This window comes from Giraffa tippelskirchi, chromosome 10 (assembly GCF_054371585.1).
Source record: "Giraffa tippelskirchi isolate mGirTip1 chromosome 10, T2T-mGirTip1v1.2.pri, whole genome shotgun sequence".
In the NCBI taxonomy this organism is placed as follows: domain Eukaryota; kingdom Metazoa; phylum Chordata; class Mammalia; order Artiodactyla; family Giraffidae; genus Giraffa; species Giraffa tippelskirchi.
Window position 1 is genome coordinate 142,405,810 of NC_137284.1, and position 25,591 is coordinate 142,431,400.

Here is a 25,591-nt window from a genome sequence, read left to right on the forward strand (position 1 = left end):
TTTTTTTTAATGGTCTTTAAAAAAAATAAGCTTTCGGGGGAAGGCAGAAACGTTGGTGACCTCTGTGGTATTCCCTGAGTACCAGCACCATCCATACAGTGCTTGAGGCTCCATCACTCTCCTGACGAACCACTGGAATTTTGACTTCCTGTATCTGTCTCTAGAGATATGAAGAAACTCACCTCCTGTATTTCTCTGATTATTAAGGATAGTGGACTTCTGTTCCATGTAATTTTTGACCATTATGTTTATTTAGTTGCCTCATGAAGGCAAATGATATTAATATGGTAAGAATAGATTCCCTTTGAGCTTCCCTGGTAGCTCAGTGGTAAAGAATCTACCTACAATGCAGGAGACCCAGGTTCGATCCCTAGGTTGGAAGATCCCCTGGAAGGGGGAAATGGCAACCCGTTCCAGTATTCTTGCCTGGAGAATCCCATGGACAAAGGAGCCTGGCGGGCTACAGTCCAAGGGGGTCACAAAGAGTCGGACACAGCTGAAGGTACTTAGCAGCAGCAGCAGCAGCAGATTCCCTTTAGCTGGCCTATTTGCTCTGGTACTCAAGCTCTTAAGTGTTATTTGCAATTAACATGTGCATTGTGAGACCAGATAATCACTGAATTACAGGGTTCATACCAAGCTCCAAAGAGTCCAACAGTGAACAAACTATATAATCAAAAAATGTCTCTAATGAAAGACCAAGTTTGTGGTCTGGAGGAGTAAACTTCTTCAGCTAATCCCAGGAGGATGGGCAAAAGTAGATAAGGGTTAGGGTCAACCTCAGACGAGTATTTACTAACACTCTTTCTGAAATAGAGAGTGTTTAACACACAAGTTGGGTCTAAAGTTTAGACTCTAAATAGTGCACTGTTTTCTAGCATTGGGATGTTGTGAGGAAACAAGGGGGGAGAAAGGAATAGAGAAAGATGTTAGAAAACCCAAGACTTTTAAACCAAGATATGGACAATTTGGACAGTTAACTTTATTTTCAGTGAAATGGAAAAATTTTGTTTTTATTCATAGTTTATACACCTCCAAAAGTATAGTTTGGAAGAAAGAGGAGAAGCATTTATAAATAAATGTTTATTTATAAGTAAACTATTTATAAAAAGTTATCAATCAAAACTCTAAGATTCAGATTAATTCAGTAAATATTAACTGTGATACAACACAGTAGGCACTAGGTTTCTTAATTATAAAAGTATAACCTTTGGTTGATTTGTTACCATAAAATTTATAATTAAAATGAAAATAATAAACTGGAACATCCAGAACAGATAGTCTATAGAATAGCCTCAGAATTGTATTTTTTAATTTTTAATTTAATTTTTAATTCTTACATTCACTGAAAAAAAGTCAAAAGGAAAGATAATTTGAAGTTATCCTGGAAAGACACTGAATTCTAAAATACCTATGGGAATCTCATATTACATTAGCTTTCTCTACTTTTAAACATAGTTTAGAAAACTGAATGCATATTTCAGGTCACTGGCTTTCAGATTTGACTTGACTGAATGCTACTTTTTATATAAGTATCATCCATTTTATTTTCTTTGTTGTCTTTATGAGGTCTTAAAATTAAAAAGCTTTCCAGATGGCTTTTGACTTCTAAATAAGAAAAATGAATATGATTTTTTTAATTAAATGTTCTCACTAAAACCCCTTCCCTGTTCTGTTCTATAACATAATGAACAAAAAGGAGCTCTATTTGTTTTTCTTGCCTTGGTCTTAATAATAGTTTGATTTCATTGCTCAATAACTTCAAAGTAATATAGTGTCCTAAAGCTGAAGAGCTTCCTCCTAGTCTACTTCTAACCTCTTATCTCAAGGTATATCATAAGACACTTAAAAATTATACAAAAGAACATTTCTAATAAATTCAACACGTGTCAAATTACATTAGGTCTCCCAGATGTAAGCGAATGGAATCTAACTGTAATCTACTCTATTAGTCAGTCTGGACTGCTGTAGCAGAATGCCAGAGACTGGGTGGCTTAAATAGAAAGAATTTATTTCATTCAGTGCTGGAAGCTGGGAAGTCTAAGACTAAGCTACTGGCAGATCTGGTGTCTGATGACAGCCCTCTTCCTGATTTGCAGTTGGCTGTCTCCTTGTTGCATCTTTACACAGAGGAGAGAGACAAAGGGCAAGCCTTCTCATGTCTATTCTAATAAAGACACTAATCCCACTCATGAGGATACCACCTTCATGACCTAATTATCCCCCAAAGGCCCCATCCCCTAGTACCATCACATCCAGGGTTAGGATTTCAACATATGAATTTTAGGGGAGACAAACATTCAGTCCACATCCCTGATGGTTATCAGTAAGTCTGAAAAAAGAATGGGTCAGTAGAAGAGGTCTGCATGTGTGCCAGGTCCAGGGTTGGCACTGGGTATCTAGGAATATCCAGATGAGATAGACCTTGACTCTCAGGATTTGTTCAGTCTTGTGATGTGATAGATATTTTCTCCACTGAAGGAGATGTTTCCTCACATCTCTGCTTACCTTGAGTGAAATCTTCCCTATGATACTCTCCCTTCCCTTTAATCTGACTCCACGTCATGAAGCAGTCTCTGGTGAATGAGACTTCCTGACACTCTGGTGTGGAAACTACGGGCATCCTGGTTGGGAAATAGGAGCTCCCTAGGCACTGAAGAGGGAGGTCATCCATTCTATCTTAATTAACTGGCCTTAACTGTGCATTCTGATGTACACATCAGTTTCTCATGAGTCTGTGAGCCAGTCAGTCTCTTTGAGACCCGTCCATTCTGAGAACTCCCAAGATTCAGTGGCTGGGGCAGCAGAGTGTCTAGAACTTGTACCATGAGAAACACTCCGAAAAAGACCACTCGTGGGAGTATCTGGTAGGACCGGCCAACTGGCCTTCTTCATGCAGCATCTCTAGTCCATTGCTGTCCCCCTTTAACCCAGAGAGCAATTGATGAGAATTATTTCAGCACCTGCCATATGTCTGACATTGTTTTAGGCTGTATCAGATGCCAAAGAGGTGTTAGGAAACATCCCTGCCAGAAAACAGGTGAGAAGAGGTGAACGTGAACAATGAATAAATAAGACTCTCCATATCCATTCATCTATTTCTATCTATAGAAATAGATATTTCTATAATACTAATTCATGTGATCTATTAATCACAAAATAGGACAGTACCTTAAGAAGTGTCATTTATGTAATATAAATAGTAAACACTACCTCCAAAGTAGCCAAAACACACAATGGATTATTTCTCTAGCAATAGGAACAAATACATATTTTAATCCAGGTCTGACCACCTAATAAAGAAATCAAGTTTTTTTCAGACCTTACATTGTATCACTGGAAAAAAAATCTGGATTTGATTCCAGCTCTGAAAGCCATGTGTAAATTTTATATCCAGATGCAAAAAGTGGACATTAGAAAATAAATTAATGGTGTGGAAATATTTAGATAGTTTGAACAAGAGTGATACACACGGTGAACTCCATGGCTTATGAACTACCATGCTTCCTTTGAAGATGTGACTTTTTCCCTGCACCAGAATTATGTTCTGAGTCTCCACGATAGTTTCTTAATTTCCTTCACAGTTTAATTGTATCTATATACAAGAAATCTATATTCTAAAGTTATCATCAAGGGCCAAATTCAGTTTCCTACAGGCAGAGACCATATCTTTCATGTACACCCTTCTTCCCTAGAATTATATAAGGTATATATTATTATTTTCTGAGACCAGAACCAGGGGTTTATAAATGTGCACTAGCAACCATTCATTCAAGAAACTGATGTTAGAACCCTACTATTTCCAAGCATTGTCTTACTGTTTTAAAAATGTGTTTCAAGCTGGAGGGTGGAGGGGAGTTGGAGGCACAATCTTTTTAAGATAGATACTTTTCTTTCTAGGAAAAGAAAGTAGTCCAGCTAGCTAAAGCCCTCAGATTTTAAAAAGAGCTTAGAGACTAGACCTAAATAATTGTCGCAAAAGAATTTAAACAGAAATGGAACCTCACAGCAAGTTAGCTGGAAGGGCTGAGTCACACATAACAAAACTATTTCTCACATGCATGCAAGCAAGAGTGGGCTCTAACTTTCTCATTGCTCCTCCAAAGATGATAAATTACAAAGAAATTAAGTCAAAACTAGGAAGACTTTATAGAGGTGGAGCCAGACACTGGTTCTTAAAGAATCACTAGAATTCAGAGAAGCAAAGGAAATTTAAAAGGCTGTTTTAGGGAAAAGGAGAAAGAACAGCTTCATTGGGTAAAGGCAGAACACTTCAGGAGATATTGGGAAAACAGCAGCAAATGCCAATAATCTTTTCACTGAACAAAAGTCTCCTTTATGATCCATGTTAGGGTACATTGCACTGAGGGTGTTCGTGTGCTAGATTGCCGGTGGGTACAGCTGGAGGTCACGATTTCCTAAGGGGATGAATTAGCAAGGTAATGCTGTGGTTCAACATTTGGCCTTGAGAAGGAGAGAATGCCCTCCTTTTAACTGAACAGTGGGGTCTTGAGCAAAGGACCTACATTTCACCATGAAAATACAGAAGCGTCAAGGCAGAGTGAAATGATGTCTGACTCCCATGCGCCCATCCTGTTTTATTCGAGAACCAAATACATACTAGGCTGACATTGGTGGTGAGCCCACTAGGCCAGCTGTGGAGGGAGGAGAAGAGGGGAAGAATAGTTCACAGGATTAGATCTCAAGAAAGCAGATTAGACAGATTCAGGAGAAACACTACCTCCAGGTAGAGAAAGGGAGAAAGTCATCCTGGGAGAACCCATGGAGCACTAAGTGACTCGGAAAGTTTTCTTTCTTTAGCTGAATGGTGAGCACACAGATGTTTCTTACTCCTTTTAGTTTGTCTAAGATTTTAGAATAAAATGTAATATTAAAAAAGTACAGAAACCTTATAACTGGCACCCCTATATCCTCAATCAGATCTGCCTATGGATGTCAACAAAATGACATTACTAGTGGTATAATTCTTAATGATACCTGCTGATGCAAGACTAACTCCACCAATAACTTTTTTTAAAATAGAGTCCCTCTGTTTCTAGAAGTCTGATTCATAAAACCTAACAAATGGTGCATTCAGCCAACATGTCCAGCCTTCTGTGGCTCCTGCGCGGATTCCCTGCCCCAGTGAGGCCCTGCTCCCACCCTCCACCACTGCCCTGGGGCTTACTCGGGGCCCTCCACTTCCACCTCAAAGATGCTGTCTCATGCCCTTACTGCAAACTTTCAAGTTTCCAAAGTGGTCCTGCGTTTCTTTCACTCTTCCAGAATTCCAAAATGGCTGTGGTTATAGAAGTGTGTGTGTGTGTTGGGTGGGGAGTGGGGGGAGGGAGCTTTCCTCTGCCCCTCTTTGTCACCAGGCCACCAAAACTCAGCCTAGACTCAGCAAACATCTTGTGGTTTTGCTGAGTGGTTTTCCTTTTAGACTCAGGAAACACCTTCTGCTTCCCTGAAGCCCACCTTGGTCCTCAGGGCACAAACGTGTGGCAACGGGTCTTGGCTCAGGGGCCAATTCCAAGGCATGGGATAGCAGACAATGGGCCAAACCTCCATGTGGATCGGCTCCTTAGACCTCCTTCACCACACACTCACACGTGCCCAGATGCATCTCAATTCCAACGGTGGGCATAACTGGCCCTGAGGCTGGGCCACCAGTCACATCAATTATCCTCTCATTTCAACTCAATGACTGAAAAAAACAAATTAACTTGGTCAAGGCCATTATTTGTTCTCTATGAAGCTGTGTGCCCTAATTTACTTATGCAGCATGTATTACAGAAGGGCTGCTCTATGCCAGACATTGTGCTAACTGGGGTGAGATGATGGGGCACGAAGATGGGTAAGACACTGTCCTCCTCCTCAAGAAGCTCACAGCCTAATAATGGGGGGTAGAAATATGTAAATACACTCAGACTGAGTGCAGTCCAGGACCTTGAACTCTCTGTTGCTTCAAATAGATCATTAGAATTCCCAGACATTGAAATGTAGGTATGTATATGCTCTCTGAAAGATCGTGTCCTCCTTTCTTGAAATCATATTTTGTGTTTCAAGCAGGAGAGCAAGAAAAATACTATAGAGAGTAACCTGAAAGAGCTGAAAAATGAGCCTCTGGAAATAATATAAAAGTCTTTGTATGAGGGTAATTAATAACAACAAAAATAGCTTAACAGATGAATGTTGGAGATAAATCGACTAAACAACAAATCTGGAGGAAAAAAAGCCACCCTGGATTTAGCACAAAAATTAATGAATGATCTCTATAAGAGATGCTATTATCAATGTGAAAACAATGTTAGGATGTGTTAACAGGAACGTGGCAGGCTGTGCTGGGACTTCAGCCAGCCACATTCAGCCTTGGTCAAGCCTTTATTATGTCCAATTTTGGCTTCCCGTTTGAAGAGTTGCTAAATTTCAGGCTGATATTAAAAGGATGGAAAATAGGCATTGGCATCTAGCCTAGAAAAGACAAGACTGAAGGATGACTTAATACCTGTGGTCCTAACAGAGATAAGTGGATTTCTATTTCAGGCACAGGAAGTCTAGTTCAATCACTGAATAAATTGAGCATTTAAGAGTGATTAAACACTGGGACCTTGATCATGGGATGTCACCTTAGAAATAGAGTACTTCAGCTCTGCCACTTTCAGAATACTGTTCACTCTCCATCTTCCATTAATATTTTAGAATGCATATCTTATCTCCCTTTGGGACTGCCCTTCTTATCTTTGGAGGCTTCATGGCACTTAACTCCATGACTTGCTTAGGATAAATATTCAAATAGTGTTAGGTAGGGAGAAGGTGCTGGAACAGAAACTATATGGCCACCATTGTAAGGTAGACAAGAGAATGTAGCAGCCCAAGCTGTGTTACAGGCCTGGAGTCAGACCAAAGAATAGTTCAGAGAATTGTCTCAGCAAAGACCATAAGCATTCTTGTGATGGACAGGCCGCTGCACTGGAAGACTATGAGGAGGGGTAAATGGTGACTTTCTATAACAGTACATACATCCCACCACCCCCCTCCCCCTCCCAGCCCAACACACATTCCACAGTGGGAACTACAGACTTTAGCTAAGACATGATATGGAAAGAGAGGCAAGGAAAATACTGGATGGTAGAGAGCAGAAGAAAGAAGGAAGAGTGGTCTGTAATTTCTGCAAAAGGAGATGGAAAAGGGAGAAGCATTTCATGAGAAGGTTTCTCAGGAAAATCTGTTAAAAAGCAGTAATCCCAGGAAAATACAAAGCAATATCATTTAAGTGAAACATGTTCAGTACCATTCGGGGAGGGGAATGGGGAGGAGGGTGATGCCTCAGCTGTGGAAGAAAGACTCTGAGAGGCCAAGGGAAAGGAGGAAAGATGTAGTTAACCCCTTCACTCCTGTTCCTGGTGAGCTGCTGTCTAGGCAAGATCTTTTGCCACATTCCAAGAGTGTAGTGTCTGTGAATTTCTTTACAAGAAAAACTTTCTTCAAGAACTTTTTAAAACATCCTCTTTAAATTACTTGAATGGTTGCCTCTCATGTGTTTAGATTTCCTTTGAGTTTAAGTTGTGTTTCTGTAGGAGGTCTGTGTGTGTGTGTGTGTCTGTCTGTCTGTCTTGAGTGTATTAGGGCAGTACATGGGGCACTTCCCACATACCTCTCTTTTCCCTAGGGAATTGCTCCATGGTAGAAGCTGTTCTTAAACAACCATTGCAGACCATAAAGTCTGGAACAGATCATGGAGCTCCTACCTCCATGAAGTAAAGTTATTTTTTAATCATATTTTATTAATAAAGGACCACCCTGTGGTGGGAGCTTATTTCTTTCTATAGCACTGACCTCCTTCAAACCTTCCCAGCCCAGAATCTCTTTGACGAAAAATGAAACAAACTATCTAGAAATGAAGGGTGCTATCAGTAATTTTCTTGATGCTGGAAAAGATTGAAGGCCCGAGGAGAAGGGGACAACAGAGGATATGATGATTGGATGGCATCACCGACTCAATGGACATGAGTTTGAGCAAACTCCGGGAGTTGGTGATGGACAGGGAAGCCTGACATGCTGCCGTCCACGGGGTCACAAAGAGTTGGACACAACTGAGCGACTGAACTGAACTGATTAGTAATTCTAGAGTGGCCCAGATTTTCATTTCTGCTAGTAAAAGAGGCCAGAAATGTCACATGTATGACACCTACTCTCTTGCTGAAGGATGACTGGCCCAGCTGTTCATAGTGCCAACGGATGATCATTACTTTGGTTCTCAGAGACTCCAGTTTTGGCAGCTGGACTCTGAGTACCCGTGTCTGTGCTACACAGTGAAAGCACATGTGCTTGCTGTCTCTGCAGAAACAGATGCTGTTCACAGATTACTTTCTGGTATGTTCTTCCTGATTCCTCTCACGTCGCCTCTCCAGCCTCTGGCGGCTGGACCTCAGAGGGCTACCTGGAAGCAGCTGCCTACTCCAGCCCCGCTCTCCTCTTGTGATTCTCTCATCTTCCTGCCTCTCAAATGCATCCAGTCTCCCTCTCATTGTCCTCTGTGCTCTCCCTCTTCCCTACTGGCGTCTGACCCGAGCCCCAGAGTCATTCCTCTCTTTGCTATTGTCATGTTAGTACCCTATTAGGTAGCAGGAGTTATGACATCCATTAGTTTTACAAACTGAAGACAGACAGCTACTTCCCAAACACATTCCATTAATAACAAGGGGTCAGTTACAAGCGTGCGTGATTTCCCTCTTTCTGTCTGTACAACTAGGAAAATAACTCGGTGGAAATCTTTTGTATAGCTGGCCATTAGCATATTTTCAGTGCATGAATGTCAGCATGTTAGTGGAAGATTACTAAATTCTTGCTCTCCTGTGTGTGTGTGTGTGTGTGTGTGTGTGTGTGTAGAAAAAGAGAGTCTGGCCTGGAAGAACCACTGAATTTTTTCCAGGCTAGTCGATTTTATGAGTTTATTCTGATGATGCCAAAATTATACTTGCCACCTCAGAATTGGAGTGGGAGTGGGAAACAGGAAATCAGGAGGTGAAATGTATTCCCAAGGTCTTTTGAGTCCCATAAGCAAATGTATTGGTTTTCTATCACTGCTGTAACAAAGAACCACAATCCTGGTGGCTTAAAACAGTACAAACTTACTATCTATTGTTCTAGAGGTATAGAGTCCAACACAGTTCTCTACAGGCTAACATCAAGGTATGGATAGACAGGGCTGCATTCCTTTCCAGAGGCTCTAGGGGCAAATCCACTTCCCTGCCTTTCCAGTTTCTAGAAGCCGCCACATTCCTGGATTCCTGGCCCCACGCCTCTGTCTTCAGTGCTAGCAAGGTCATCTCTCTGGCCACTATTCTATTGCCATATCTCCCCATGACTTCATCGGGAGAGGCTTATCTCACTTTAGACACTAAGAGTGAGCACATCTGGATAATCCAGGATAATCTCTCCACCTCAATGCCTTTAACTTAATCACATCTGGAAAATCCCTTTTGCCGTGTAAGGTAACATATTCACAAGTTCTGGGCATTAGGACATTGGATGTCTTTGGGAGAAACATTATTCTGCCTGCCACAGCAAATCACTGAATTTTAAAGGAAAAAAATTAAATGGGAAAAGTGTAGTAGAAAGAGGAATGGCAAAATGCCTCAATACATGTATCTATCACAGCTTTGGAGCAATAAACTCAAACCAAGTCAGTATTTTATTAAAGCCTCTTGTGTAATCTCTAATTTTATGAGTGTCTTGTGCACCTTAAGTAGTCTATATATGTTGAGTGATAATATACATAATCAAAGGGACGTTTAAAGGTGTATATTCATTATGTGTGTGTGTGTTAGTCGCTCAGTCGTGTCGGAGTCTTTGCTGCTCCATGGATTGCAGCCTGCCAGTCTCCTGTGTCAATGGAATTCTCCAGGCAAGAATACTGGAATGGGTTACCATTCCCTTCTCCAGGGGATCTTCCCTACCCAGGGATTGAATCCAGGTGTTGTGCATTGCAGGCAGATTCTTTACCATCTCAGCCACCATGGAAGCCCATTCATCATAGTATAAGGAGATAATTAACTTTGAAATTCATTAAACTCTATTACTCTATAAACAATGACTTTGAGAACAGCATAGACTTAAGCAGGAAAACAACCAAAATTTTCTGGTTAGTGAAAGTGAAGAGAGGATTTAATCTAACTAAACTAAACTTCTTTAAGTTGAGCACAAGAGTACCTGCTTTGATACCTCTCCGTGACTTGGGGTGAACTTTTGAAGTGCTCTGTGCTTTTGCATCCATGTTTGCAACATGAAGCCATAGATCTCAAAGATTTTTTTTTTAATCATTCATCCTCTCCAAAGGATGTGAATCAATGTGTGAAGAGGATTGTTTCTCCTCCTATATACCAAAAGAATCATCTTAACCCTACATTGTGGAGATCTGAGTCGTTCAACTGATTTAACAGAAAGCCAGTCCCATAAGTATCTTGGTGCCCCAGCAGCAATCTGTTCATTGCTTGTTAGAGATGAAGAAACACATTCACAACTCAAGCCTAGATGGAGTGTCATCTCCAGATAGAATCAACACCACCCCCTCCACAGGGGCTGGAATCTGGCTGCTTTCCAAGCTGTTGCTGACCAGGCTCCCTTGCCTGGCCTGGCTGATGAGATCATCACACCAAGTGCCACAGGGGCAGACCAGGCCCGCTGTTGCAACATGTTCCTTCCTCGGGCTGTTGCCTTCACTTCACCAAATGCCCTGTATAACACAGCATATACTCTGATCTGCTGCCTCTCTTCCCTTTGCCTTTGTATGCATTTTTATATCATGCATCTTCCCCTGAATAAAAGGGATAATAGAGGTTTCTCAGATTTGATTTCTCAGTGGGAACTGTTTGCTTTGGAAGCCACCTACACCAATTCTAATTGAGAACAGAGCTCAGGACGAGGGCCTGAGAACTGCACCGGATGAACATTTTGGTGGGCTGATTTCCGTTGATCTTTTTAGCATTGGATTGTGTATGTGAGTGATCCTAGGGTCGCCTGTTTTCCCAAAGCCTGGGCACGTGGATAAATCCGTGTCTTTTTCTTTAACTAGTTCTCTACCTTGGAAGGATTCTTTGTAATTGATCATATGAAGTCTTCATCATGAAAGCTACTGGGGATCCTGGGCCCCGCCGTCCAGTCATAAACATTCTGGAAATCACGAAGCAATCTGGGCCCTTTACAACCTACGTCTAAACATGATGAGCCTCTATTAGAGAGATTACAGTAAAAAATAACAATCAGCTCTCTGATGATCCTGTGAGGAGGGAAAGGGTGGGGAGGAGTAGATTTGGCAAAGGACAAGCCCAGACTTTCGTCACAGGGACAGACCAAAGTGTTAACACAAAGGGAGAACCCGGGAGCATCCCGCACACTGCATTTCAGCCACAGATAACATGGCACTTCCGCGGGCCGTGTCCACGCCCTGACCGCCGGAGGGTCTCAGCACCTCTGCGCCCGCCCGCCGCCCTTCCAGCTGCAGACATGCTCGCGGGATCCGGATCTCAGGGAAGACGCAGCCTGGCCGCTCTCTCCCAGTGAGTGCTCGCTTCACCTCTTCGGGGGTTTCTTCTTTCTTAAAAAGGAATTGCTGTTTTTAAAATGCTTTTTAATTGTGGGAGTGGGAGGAGAGAGGAGAAGCCAGGAGGCAAAGGAAGGCGGTGAGTGTGTAAGTTTCAGACCCGTATGGAACTTTTTTGGTCTCAGCTTGGTGGTAGTTCTGATTGGTTTTCCTCGGTTCCATTTTTTGGGGTGGTTAGTAGACTATTTGCGGGGGGTTGATACCTAGGCACCGAGTTTTCTTATTCTAAATACCGATCCACAAAGCATCGGGTTTCTAAAGATCTGCTGTTAATTTAGACCTGAGCCCTCTGCTCGGAATGATCCATCTGCAGGGCTCAGGGACTTTGGCTAAAGCACACATTGCCCAATCCTTAGAGTCAACAGCCCAAAGCCCTTGATACACTGACCATCTGACTGTGACAGAACAAGACCCAGAGCACATGCTATCGATCAGAGAATTGTTCAGATAACAGGCTCCAAAGTTTAGGGTCCTGGAATCTTAGAATGTTCAAGCTAGAGGGGCCCCTAGGGCTGTTTGCTGAAACTCTTTCCTACAGACTGAGAAACTGGAACCCCGAGGGGCAACTCCTCTCACCCAAAGCCAGACAGCAGTCAATAGGGGGAAGCCAGTGTCTTTGTACTTGCAGGCAAGGGCCCTTTTGACGGTGGCGTTTATGAGGTTTGGAAAACTCTCTGGGTCTTGGGAAAAGGTACCGCACAAGAGTAAGAACACCAGATGGCCTTTCAGTAAATCTGTCCCATTTTTGAAAGTTTTGGCATCGATTCAGCATGACAATTGTTGTTCCAGTCGCTCCAGCATTTGTGCAACAGTTCATCAAATAAACAGGAGCTCAACAGGGTCCTAAAAACTAGACCCACGTCCACTGCATTGGTAGATCTCTTGGATAACCAGTTTCTTTGAGGGTGATCGCTCAAGTGTGAGAGCGCAAAGGGGTGTCAGAGGTTATCTGTATGGCTGTCAGACTGGTTGGGGGGTTTGTTTTTTTTTTTAGCAAATTTACTGTTACAAGGAATTCTGTTACATAAAGGAGATGTTCTGATTAAATGGGTGGTTTTGGATCTAGAGCTTCTCTTCACTGCTGCAGTCCCCATTGCTCATCCCCCCCACTCCCTATCCTTCTCTACCCCACCCCACTCCACCAAAACTTCCTTGGAATCCTAGGTGTCCATGGAATTTGAGAAACCCTCATTGTGTTCAATGGCTCAATTTCCAATGAGGAAACTGAGGTACATGGGGTAAAGGGCTGGCCCAGTATTCACAGCTGATCAACAACAGAGCCTGGAATTCAGGGCAAAGAGCCCAATCTGGGTGTGTGTGTGTGTGTCAGTGTGAATTCCTGGTCCTGATTCTTCCTGCTTCATCATGCCCATGCTTCTATCAGTTTACTTTCTCCATATCTCTCTTACTCTTATCTACTCACTCTGTCATTTCCTGAATTTCAGCTGTTACTGCCCCCCACACACACACCTGGACAATTCTAATTGCCTCCTATCAGCTTCAGCCTCTGTCCCCTTTCTGACTGTGTCCCCTCCGGCCCTCCCACCCCTCACCCTTGAAGATAGAGCTCACTGTCCTCCATGTGGCATTCAAAGTTCTCCACCATCTGCCTTTTGTATCCCTTCCCATTCTGACTGCCCCCTGCTCTGGCCAAATCAGATTACTCACTGGTCCCCAAACTTATCACATAAAAGCCACCTCCATTCCTAGGCTCACTATTTCTTATGTGGTGAACACTCTATAAGCCTCAGCTTCCCCTCTGAAATGGAGGAACTGAACAAGGTTGGGGCTTCTGAAGTGTTCTGTGGAGACCAAGGATTTCAAGGAAGTTTTGGTGGAGTGAGTAGGGTGTGGTGGGATAGAGAAGAGTCGGGGAGTATGGTGGGAGGTAGAGGCAATGGGAGGGGTGGTGATTGGAGAGTACAGTAGGGATGAGCGGCTCTATCTCATGTGCTCCTGACTCCATTCCTGTCCTTCAGGGCCCTCATCAAATGCTGCCTTTCTCCACAAGGCTTCCTCCGCTCCTTTTTTTCTCTCCACACCACTAACTTTCTTTGTCCATCCTTCTATTATTAGCTTTAAATTAAAGATAGTGGTGAGCATGCCTGTCCTCTTGCAATAAATGGTAATTTGCTTGAGGGTAGGAACTGTTTTGATTCTTTGGACCTTCAGCTTCCAGCATGGTGCCAATGGTCAAAAAATATTCTTTAACTTTCCCATTATTGGATAAATCAAACTCAGTTCATCTAAGTTCACACTTTTCATTGGAGTCATTTGAACACAGGCTTTGGAAGAAGCTTCTGGATCTTCTGCTTTGGAAGAAGCTTTAGGTTAAATGCCAAAACAGATGCCCAACAAAATGATTTCTAAATTCCTTTGCATTTGCATCAGATAATTTATCTCAGTTTCATCACCTACGGAGCAAGATTGGAAGTATTTCTTTTATGAGGTACATTAAGATTCCTAAATGCCAAGACCTACCCAAGGTCATGTTATTCTCAGAGGCAGTTGTGAACAGTTTTTCAGTTCTTTATAGTTTTCAAGGTGCTGTTTAATTTGTTCCTGGTATGATTATTGAGAGATTCTGTCACTCGCAGTCTAATATTTTCAGCACTTACTTTCTCATTTTCCCAAAGCACAGGTGAAATTTGCTTGAGTCAAGATATGGGGTTTCCTGTAAACAGCCATGCTTTGTCACATTTTGTAACAAATGTAGAAGGGTATATAAATTTTTAAACCATGATACCAAAGAAACATAGGAAGTTTTTTAGTTCATTCCACAGTTTTCTGAAGAAACTAAGTTAAAAACATGACAGGGAAATAAGTGTATCCAGTTCTAGTGGTTCCACTCACTATTCACAGTAGTCAAGACTATCAGCAAACCCCGTTTGTTACAACTGTGTTCAAGGAAAAAGTCAACAGTCTGGGCAGAGGAACACTCAGGCTCCTTCTCTCTTACCAAGTAAAGGGCATGTACATTTTGTGACTGTTGATTTGTATACCAGACTGGCCATTTTTGTTCACTTTGGGGTTCAAAGTTGGGTTTTAAATGACTGACTTCACTGGACCTCTTATCTGGTTAAGGGTAAAATTACCACTTTCTGTTAGTGGATAAAAAATAAGAAAGAATGGCAGAGAAACGGGCAGTTATGCTTTGCCAGTATGGGGCACTCTATAAATGATATTGCTGAATTTCTGCCGGAATGGTGACTATACCAAATCCTTATGGAAATGGTCTCGACTTTCTGCATGTGTCTTTCTAGCCACCTGGCCACAAGCACACTGACTGGGTGCCTGGTGGCCACAGGCCTTTCTTTCCCTCCTGGTTGATGCAATTTGCATTGCTCACCTCTCTTTCCCTCTCCTCACCTTTGACCTATTTCTATCCTTGACATGAGCCCTCACTTCCTACTGCTTCTCACACCCCGCTCCCCAGTTCCCCCAAAATGGCTTTGCAGAGGCAGGGCTAGTTGAGGCCAGAGGAATGGGGGCTGGGGAGCTGTTCCTCTGCCATCTGGAGGCTAATTTGCCTCTGGCATTCCTAACTGGACCAGTGAGGTTGCTTTTTTCCCTGTAGAAATGCAGTTTCAGTTCTCAGTACTAGCTTCAGATATATCCTGGGTTTTAAAAGGTGGTTGTGGGCTGGCCTGAGATCCCAACTGCCATGTATAATAATGTTTGAAGTTCCAAAAACCAATTTGCAAATTAAGGTTTTGGAAACAAGCTTTTCATAAATGTAGGACTGCCTGAATTCATTTCCAAGCCTAATTGAGTTTTTAAGAGGAGCCTCTAAAAATCTGTAAACCTCACTCATTTCCATGCATTCATTCAACAAATATTCATTGAGGGTTTCCTGTGCCAGTTAGTGCTGCTGGGACTAGACACTAAGAACATAAAAAAGAACAAAGCACAGGCTCTGGCTTCAAGATTATCTAGTCTTTTACCCTCCCGCCCACTGCAGGAATGCCCCTCTGTTCATCCCACCCCGCCTGCCAGCGTACACACATCCCCCGGTCCATCAGGGCGGGGGCTGCTGTCAGAACAGCATGGACACCTGACCAGCGCTAGCTGCATCAGTGTTTCCCTGTTTTCTCCTTCCCTCTGACCCTCTGAAAGGAATACTAGTTTCTATTATACTTGAGTATAAACTTGAATATAATAAACTTAAGTTTATTTTGTGACTCAGTATGTCAGCGACTCAATGGACATGAGTTTAAGCCAACTCCAGGAGATGGTGAAGGACAGGGAAGCCTGGGCTGCTGCATTCCATGGGGTCGCAGAGTCAGACACAACTGAGCTGACTAAGCACGCAGGCACCATATATATACACACATATATCTATTTGAAACAAATATTTCACAAAATAGTGCTCACTCTTGCTATGTACAATGCCCTCTGATATTTTCTTTTTTCAAGTAGTACTATTGATTTTTCTCAGCTTTATTAAAGTATGATTGACAAATAAGATTGTTATAATATGTCCACAGGATTCTCCAGGCAAGAATACTGTAGTGGATTGCCATGCCCTTCTCCAGGTCAATTATTAAAGTATAATTGACAAATAAGCTTATAATATATTTAAAATGTACTATATGATGATCTATAGATCTGTACATTGTGAAAGAAGTCCCATAGTTAAGTTAATTAACATATTCATCACCTCTCATATTTACCTTTCTTTCCTTTTTTGGTGAGAACACTTAAGTTCCACTCCCTTAGCATATTTCAGTTGACAACACTGTATTATTAACAATAGTCACTGTGTTATCCATTGGATCCTAAGACTTTATTCACCTTATCACTAAAAGTTTATAGCCTTTTACCAGCCTCTCCCCATTTCCCCTAGTCTCCAACCCTTGGCAATCACTATTCTAGTTTAACTTTTTTATTTAAATTCCACATATAAGTGATAGCATGCAGTATTCATGTTTCTCTGTCTGGCTTATCTCAGTTAACATAATGCTCTCCATATTCATTCATGTTGTTGCAAATGGCAGAATTACCTTCTTTTTTAAAAAATAATTTTTGTTGGCCTATAGTTGATTTACAATGTTGCATTAGTTTCAGGTGTCCTTTTTAAAGGCTGAATAAGATTCCATATTACTATGTATATATTATATATGTTACAATATTCCATATTATATATATTTATATACATATGTATATGGATCTCCATTCATCCATTGAGGAACACTTAGGTTGTTTCCATACCTTGGCTATTGTGAGCAATGCTGCAATAACATGAAAATACAGATATTTCTGATATAGTGATAGAGTTTCTTGCCCTCTGATATTTTCTTTATTCTATATTTCATTAAAAAATGCTAGTCATAACCTACTCAGTAGATTTCAGAAGCTGCAAACTGAATTTTGAAAACCGCTGAACATATTACATAATCTTGATAACCCTGACTCTGCTAGCTGCCTGTTTCAGGGATCAGCCTAGATACTTAAAGAGAGCCTTTCCAAGTGGGAATCAGAGGGTCTTGATTCTGGTCTAACTCCTTCAGCAATAAGCCCTGTGATCTCCAGGAAGCCACTTCATCTTGCTGCAATGCAGCTGTAAGCTAGAAATGCTCGTGTCTGCTCAGTGTAACTTGCAGGGTGGTAAGACCATCCAGTACAGTGATGTGTGTCAAAGTATATGGGAAAAAAACTAAGTACTAAACAAATGCAAGTTATTATTAAATAGCCTTATTTTTCCCAATTAAAATTTAATATCAGAGGAGCAACTTGGAGAGACCATTTGTTCTTTATAGAGTTGTGGAAAGATCCTTGCATAGGCTGTAATATTATACAGCTTCACAAATGAAAATCTCAGAGTGACATTTGTTTGGGATGTTGTAACTAGGTTTGTATTTAAGAAGCTCAGCCAGGTCATCCTCTTTCCTCTGCCCTTAAATACTTTTTCCGGTTGTAAAATCAAGGAAGCAAGTAGGTGGCCGGTGGGTTTTTAACTTCTGAGCCAATTTGTGAAGGAGTATGCTTTGCCTGATAGTATCTGCTCTGGCCCACTGCATTGATAAAGGCTCATTTCCACTGCTATTAAGACTGCTTTTTATTAAAAACAACTGACATTAAATAAAAGTAACCAGTAAAGGAGATAGCTTTATTAAGAACAGTTTAAAACAATAAATTTCTAAAGAAAATATGATACTTTTCTCACTGACCGTTCACTTTTTCTTTATAACCTTATTATAAACCTCGTCTCATGCAGACATTGATTAGAATGCTTCTTACATCTTGATACTGCTATTTAGGGCCTGGTATTTTAGGCTTGTATTTTCTATGCTAATGAATTCCTATTGAGGCTCTAACCCATACTAGACAGGCTCTTCCAGGCTAGCTCTGTCTTTTCTTTCCATGATTTCTTTCTGATGGTTACAAGGAATAGCACTCACCTTTTCTAGAACTCAATTCTCTAAGTCGCTATACCTTGCACTTTGTATGCAACGGAGATAATATGTGCTTAGTCACTCAGTCGTGTCCGACTCTTTGTGACCCCATGGACTGTAGCCCGCCAGGTTCCTCTGTTCATGGGGATTCTCCAGGCAAGAATACTGGATTGGGTTGCCATGCCCTCCTCCAGGGCATCTTCCCAACCCAGGGATTGAAACCAGGCCTCCCACATTGCAGACAGATTCTTTACCAACTGAGCCACCAGGAAGAGATAATATAAAATAACAATATAATAAAGTAAGGACTATACTCGCCCCAAGATTATTAGCCACTTTTGCTCTTTGAAGAGTGAAAACATTCTTGCACAGAACAGCGATACCCCACCAAAGGCCACAGTTCATAATTATCTTGCATAGTTTCCAGAGAAGGGTACATTAAATACAAAAAAATTAAGTAATTTTTTCAACCTACCTTTAATATGGTTTCATGATATTTATAGCTTCTGTGTAATTCCCATAGCTACTTAATGAATTAATATGATATGTCTAAGAACTGAATTGAAAATAATGGTGTTCACTAACTTTTTAATAAAAGTAAATTTAAGGTCCAAGATGGCCTGTGTACACTGAACTTTTGAAGCAGAAGTTATGGATTTAAAGAGGAGCTGATCGCTCACCTCTGCTATTTCTCAGGTAGTCTTTCCAGAGTGAAACAGCACTGCTGGCTGGGAAAAAGGTCTCAGTACTCTTTCTACTGACCTGACCCACCTTTCAAAGCACTAGATGAGCACATTATTGGCAAGTGAAAACTAGAGCCAGGTATCCTGACTCCCACATCTGTGTTTGGACTTTGATCTTTGATAAGTGTGTGATTGAGCAGGTCTCTTAATTTCAGAGGGGCTAAGTTTCTTCATATGTGGGGCGGGGCAAGGGCTGGGGGGAAGGTATAGTATCTGTCTTGCAGGTTTAGTGAAAATTAAAGGAATTAGTTACGTGAAGGTGTATAAACCACAGCAGATAATCAGTCAGTGTTAAATTTTCCACCTTCCTCTTCCCTAACAGCACTCCTCTTCCTACAGACCCTAGAAGAGAAATGGCTTGATCTCTTACACCAACAAAGCTACCGGGGTGTAACATGCTGGGGCAAAAGCCAGGTGAATTCAGTTTGTGATTGACATGTGTTCAAAAAATCCATCTATTTTTAAAAAATCAGAGGAGCTCCTCATCTCAGATTTTAGTCGTTCTATGTACTTCCTACTTAAAAACTATAACCCATACTACAACACTTTGGACAAACTCTTAAAGTTAAAAGAAACTTGCTAAAAATAGGCTTTGGGGGCAAAATATAAAATTGCTACTTTCCAAAACTGGCCTAAACCAGACACATTGTAAAGGAGGACATAGTAAGAAGTAGGGATTTGTTTGCCAAAAACTTTGATGCCACCATTCTCTAAGTAAGCTTGATAGAGAAGGAGAGTATAAATTAAGAATATTAACTTTGAAAAAATGCAGATAAAGTTGGAGCTGGACTCAAATTCTAGTTGCATCATTTTATTAACTATGTGCCCTTTAGCTGATTACCTAATCTCACTGAGTTTTCTCAGTTTATTTGTCTATAAAATGAGGGAAAGATATGTAAAGAGGTTAGCACGGTGCCTGGCACTTAGCTCAAAAAGATGTGTGTGGGGTGATAGACAGTAATAATTACTGGCATTAACTGGATGCCTAAGGGAATGAGTCTGAGGTAGCTTCCTGGTACAATAAGCACCCTACACATGCATCTTCAAGTAGTGAACTTTCAAAGATGCGAACATGCATTCCGTCAACATCAGGCATGAGTGAAACTGCAGCTTGCCCTCCGTCTCCTATTGGCAATCCTTCAGCTCTACCATCTCCCACCTCTACTCCCTCCTCCACTCAGTAACTCTTCTTGCCTGTACACTCAATGCTAGCCTCTATATATTAGCTTACTACTATACTTTTCAAGGTAATGTTCTGTAGGATTAAAAATGGCTTCTTTATTTTTTGTGGGTTTTTTTTTATGCATTATGTACGTGCAAAGTATACTATTATAGTACAGTACTATATAGCCAATTGTGATAGTTGGGTACCTAGGCTAACTTTGTTGAACTTACAAATGCCCTCTCGGAACAGAACTTGTTCGTATGTAGGGGACTTACTGTATTCAGAGAACTGTGAATGACTGTGATGAGTCGTATTAGTTTTCTATGGCTCACATAAGAAAGTACCACAAACTTGGTGGCTTAGAACCACAGAAATTCATTGTCTCTCACAGTTTTAGAGGCTAGAAGCCTCATGTCAAGGTGTCTGCAGGACTATGTGCCCCCTGAATCCTATAGGGAAGATTCTTCCTTGCCTTTTCTGGATGCTGGTGGCCCCAGCTGGGCCTTGGTTTGTGGCAGGATAGCTCCAATTTTTCCATTACTTCTCATGACATTCTCCCTGTTTCTTTTCACATCATCTTCCCTCTGTCTAACCCTGTGTCTGAATTTCTCCTTTTTATAAGAACTCCAGTCATTGTGGATTGGAGCTCACCCTAATGACCTTAACATGATTACATCTTGATTCCAAATAAAGTCATATCCTGAGGTACTGGAGGCTAGGACTTCAACACATTTTTGGAGACAACACAATTAGACCCATTTTGTGAGTACACAGAGTTCCTAGAATTAAATGCAATGAACCTGGGCCTTATTTCTACATTTTAAAGTTTGCTGAGGTCTCCACAAATTGAGCAAACCCTTTGTACCCTGGAGATACCTAATGTGGAAATGATATTCTGATGTGAGTGTGCTTAGTAATAGATATTTCCGGGGGGATTCCCAGGTGGCTCAGTGGGTAAAGAATCCACCTGCAGTGCAAGAGAAGCGGGTTCAGTCCCTGGGTTAGGAAGATCCTCTGGAGGAGGGCATGGCAACCTACTCCAGTATTCTTGCCTGGAGAATCCCATGGACAGAGGAGCCTGGTGGGCTGCAATCCATAGGGTCGCATAGAGTTGGACACGACTGAAGCAACTTAGCAGGCATGCACACAGGTACTTTCCTGATCACTAAAGGGCAAAAGCTCCTTAAGCTCAAGCATTATGGGGCTTTCCTTTTAACCTCAGTGAGTGAAAGGCACCCAAGAAGTATGTATGTATAGCATAGCCTCTTCTCACCCCAAGGGAAACAGCCTTGAAGTCATAAATTGAACCATGCCAGGCCTGTACGAGTTAGTATCATGGGAAAGATTTACTTTCCACTTATTCTCCCTCCCTTGTACACATTTTTAAACTTCTGACCTTAATTAAACATTCAGTTTGACCCAGGGAAGCGCTATAAGTCTGTCTCTCTCAGATCTGAAGACTTGCAGGCTGGAGGGGAGACCTGTGAAACATTCCCTCCATCCAGGAGCTTAAGAAGGCTAGTTTTATGAGTCCACCTAGAGCTACAAGTAAATCTCAAGCCAAGACCCTCAGACACCAGAGGAGCAAAAGGGACACAGCAAAGGTGAGAACTGAGCATATGAGGAAATAAAATTATAAGTTACAATGGAAGACAACTTCATAAATTAGATGGGCCACTAATTCAATGTAATCAACCACACACCTAAATAAACAGTAGAAGGTGCTTGTAATTGTTGAGAAAAATTAACAAAGTAGAACCATGTTGTTCAGTCGCTAAGCAGTGTCCGACTCTTTGCAACCCTATGGGCTGAAACACACCAGGCTCCTCTGTCCTCCACTATCTCCTGGAGTTTGCTTAAATTCATGTCCATTGAGTCAGTGAAGCCATCTAACCATCTCATCCTCTGTTGCCCCCTTCTCCTTTTGCATTCAGTCTTTTGCAGCATCAGGGTCTTTTCCAATGAGTAGGCTCTTTGAATCAGGTGGCCAAAGTATTGGAGCTTCAGCAGAAACATTCGATCCTTAAACTGAGTACTGTATTAGTTTTCTCGGGCTGCCTTAACAAAGCACTACATACTAGGTGCCTTAAACCAACAAGCCAGGTCTTTCCCTTCGGAGGGCCATGAGGGAGAATCTGTCCCAGGCCTCTGTCCTAGCTTTTCTTGGTCTACTGGTCATCTTTGACCATCCTTGGTATGTAGGTATATCACTCCAGTCCTTTGCCTTCCCCTGACATTCTCTCTGTGTCTCTTCACATAGTCTACCTTCCATGCATGTCTCTTTCTATGTCCAATTTTCTTCCTTTTTGTAAGGACTCTGGTCCTATTGGATGAAGGCCCACCCTATGACCATCATAACTTGATTATCTCTGTAAAGGCCCTATTTTCAAATAAGATCACCTTCTGAGGTTCTGGGGGTTAGGTCACCAACCAACCTATCATTTTTTTTCATAATTTTATTTATTGATTGATTGATTTTTGGCTGTGCTGGGTCTTTGTTGCTGCACAGGCTTTCTCTAATTGTGGCAAATGGGGGGCTACCCTCTAGTTGAGGTGCATAGACTTCTCATTGTAGTGGCTTCTCTTGTTGCGGAGCATGGGCTCTAGGTGCTCAAGCTTCAGTAGTTTCAGCACGTGGGCTCAGTAATTGTGAATCTTGGGCTCTATAGGCTCAATAGTTGCGGCTTAGTTGCTCTGAGGCATGTGGGATCTTCCAAAATCAGGGATAGAACCTGTGCCTCCTTCACTGGCCGGTGAATTCTTGACCGCTGAGCCACAAGGGAAGCCTCCCAAGATTCTGAGAGATTTAAAATACTTTAACATGACATTGCATAGTTTAATTCATAAGCAGTAAGTGGGATAACTTTCTAGTACAATTAAAATGCCAGCTGGCTGAAGGATATGGGGGCAGTGACAGGCCATCTGTCTAAAGCCATTCCAGTGACACTCAGAACCAACCTCGATGCATAGAGTTCTGTACCATCAATTCTCCACTAAGTCTGGGTGTTAAGCCAGCCCCAAAGAATAATAGAAAAGGGGATTATCCTCTTCTACTGGTATGCATGCGTTTTCTGGCATGGGAAGATAAAGCTGTCTGATGATAAATTTCCATCTACATTTTAATGACAAGTGACATGGGGACTAAAAGAGAGACAGAGAAAATGAGAGATAAAAGGCATTCCACTTATTGCACATTTTTAGCCCTACTCTTCCTCTCCACACTCCACCCCTCAAAAAAAAACAAACCACAGAGACAAGATAGTCAACAGAGAAGGAATAAAGGAATACCAACAAAAGAATATTTCCCTACATTTGTTCCGTATTTCTAAGCCTTCTCTGGTGTTAATATTCTCAGTGAAAAGGAGTTTAAGGTCCTTGAGTTAGAAAAATCTTCCTGCCCAGTTCTCCCCTTCACGCTTGGAAACAGCAGCCTGCCCCGGAAGACATAAACACAGAACTTATTTTCTATATGATGATGAAGAGGAGGAAGAGAAGGATGGTAAAAATAATGGTAATAATAAATAATAATAATAATAGTTGGCACTCATACAGTACTTAGAATGTGCCAAGCCCTGTGCTAGTACATTGCAAATATGAGTTTATTTAATTCTTCAACAGCATGATGCATTAAGTGCCATTATCTCCATTTTCAGTCAGTTCAGTTGCTCAGTCGTGTCAGACTTTGGAGACCCCATGGACTACAGCACACCAGGCTTCCCTGTCCATCACCAACCCCCAGAGCTTGCTCAAACTCATGTCCATTTTGCAGATGAGGAAAATGAAGCCAAAGAGGTTGATTCACTAGCCCTCTTCCTCCCTGTGTGGGTGTGTAATGCCTGGCTCCTGCCTCCTGGCTGACTCCCGGTGGCTCCCTCCTTTCTCTAGCTAACACGGATGTTATTCCAGGCCTGTACTTTCACAGCTCTAACCTCTGGTCTCTGAGTGGGAGAATCTGGCAGCAATTGTAATATGACATCAGATCCTGCTTGATGAGCAAGCTTCTCCTCCTGGTGGAGCAGGGCTGGATAGGGTGAGAAGAGTGGTCTGGTGAGGGTCTTTGATCTTTCATGACTCTTTACCTTAAACAACCCGCCCAGGGGACTCCAGGTTGCTTTAAGGGCCCTACAAAGAGGCGGTGAGTGTACCTTTCCCCCATGATGGGAGAGCTGTGCCATTAATAATCACATGGCTTTCTTATGCTATTTAAAAGAAAATAAACTCTTTGAATAATTTTGACCTTTTCCCTATCTTAACTTCTCAGTCCTGCCCTGTCAAAGTCAAAGAACTGAGACCTGAAACGAAAGAGACAAGCTATGTCATAGTTGTGCAAAGAGCCCAGACTTTGGGGTCGGCCACACGCGCAAGCTAAGATCCTACATGTGTAAGCCTGGGCAAGTGACTTGACTTCCCTGTGCCAGGTTTGTTCCTCTTGTCTGTAGATAGGAACTGTTGTGTGTGTTCAGTGCTGTTGTAAGGGTTAGATAAGATGCATCCTGTGCATTGCCCGACACCTAGTCAGTACAGGCAGACCTCACTTTATTGAGCTTCACAGATACTGTGTTTTTTACAAATTGAAGGTTTATGTCAACACTGCGTTGAGCAAGTCTATCGATGCCATTTAATCAACAGCATTTGCTCTCTTTGTGTCTCTGTGTCACACTTTGGTTATTCTTGCAATATTTCGAACTTTTTCATTATCACTGTATTTGTTATGGAGATTTGTGATCAGTGATCTTTGTTATTGTTGTTCAATTGTTAAATCATGTCTGACTCTTTGCTACGTCATAGACTGCAGCATGCCAGGCTCCACCGTCCTCCCTTGTGTGCCAGAGTTTGCTCAAATTCATGTCCGTTGAGTTGGTAATGCTATCTAACCATTACATCCTCTGCCACCCCCTTCTCCTTTTGCCTTCAAACTTTCCCAGCATCAGGGTCTTTTCCAATGAGTCAACTCTTCTCATCTTTGATATTACTATTATAACTTTTGGTATTTTTAGCAATAAGGTATTTTTAATTAAGATATATAAATTGTTTTTTAGACATAGTGCTATTGCACACTTAATATACTGCAATATAACATAACATAACTTTTACGTGCACTGGGAAACCACAGAATTTGTGTGACTTGCTTTATTGTGATATTTGCTTTATTGCCGTGGTCTGGAACTGAAACTGCAGTATCGCTGAGGTCTTCCTGTACTGTACAAATGGGAGTTATATATCACCATTGAATAAGCTCCCTCACTTTTTTTAAAACAATTTGTTTTAAAAAAAAAATTGTTTGCTTCATTCATTCGAAGTCAAGTTGGCTGGTCTTGTACATTCCTCTTTTTTTTTTTATCACCAATGTTATTATTTCAAATGGATAATGGCTATTGTGTTTGGGTCATTAGCCTTAGAAACATTGAACTTAAAACTTTAACACGGAGTCAAATTTAGCGGAATGAGTTGTTGGCTGTAGCACCCAGAGGGCAAGGTGACTCCTGGAGCCACCTCCAATCTCCTGGGGGCGTAAGCACTTTTTTAAAAAAAAGTCCCTAGGGGAGCTTGAGGACTTAAAATCTCTGTGGTAGGCTTCAGAGCTCCATCTGAGCAGAACACCACAATTCTATGACATCATTGAGATGGAAGAGAGCATCAGTCAGAAGAGTCCAAAATTACAATGATGTCCTGACTCTGAACA

At 41.7% G+C, this 25,591-nt stretch overlaps 1 protein-coding gene across 29 annotated transcripts in view; it reads left to right on the forward strand.

Moving 5' to 3' along the window:
• The window catches only part of CALD1 (caldesmon 1), a 237,536-nt gene that overhangs the window by 152,816 nt on the left and 59,129 nt on the right, over positions 1 to 25,591 (forward strand). For 4 of the 29 annotated variants that reach the window (XM_081532945.1, XM_081532965.1, XM_081532966.1 and 1 more), the window contains exon 1: positions 11,341 to 11,561. The exons of the other annotated variants lie outside the window; for them this stretch is intronic. In XM_081532945.1, coding sequence (XP_081389071.1) covers positions 11,509 to 11,561 — 53 coding nt within the window. In that variant the 5' untranslated portion in view covers positions 11,341 to 11,508. Of the gene's footprint in view, positions 1 to 11,340; positions 11,562 to 25,591 lie in introns of those variants that run through there. 29 annotated transcript variants of the gene reach the window in all.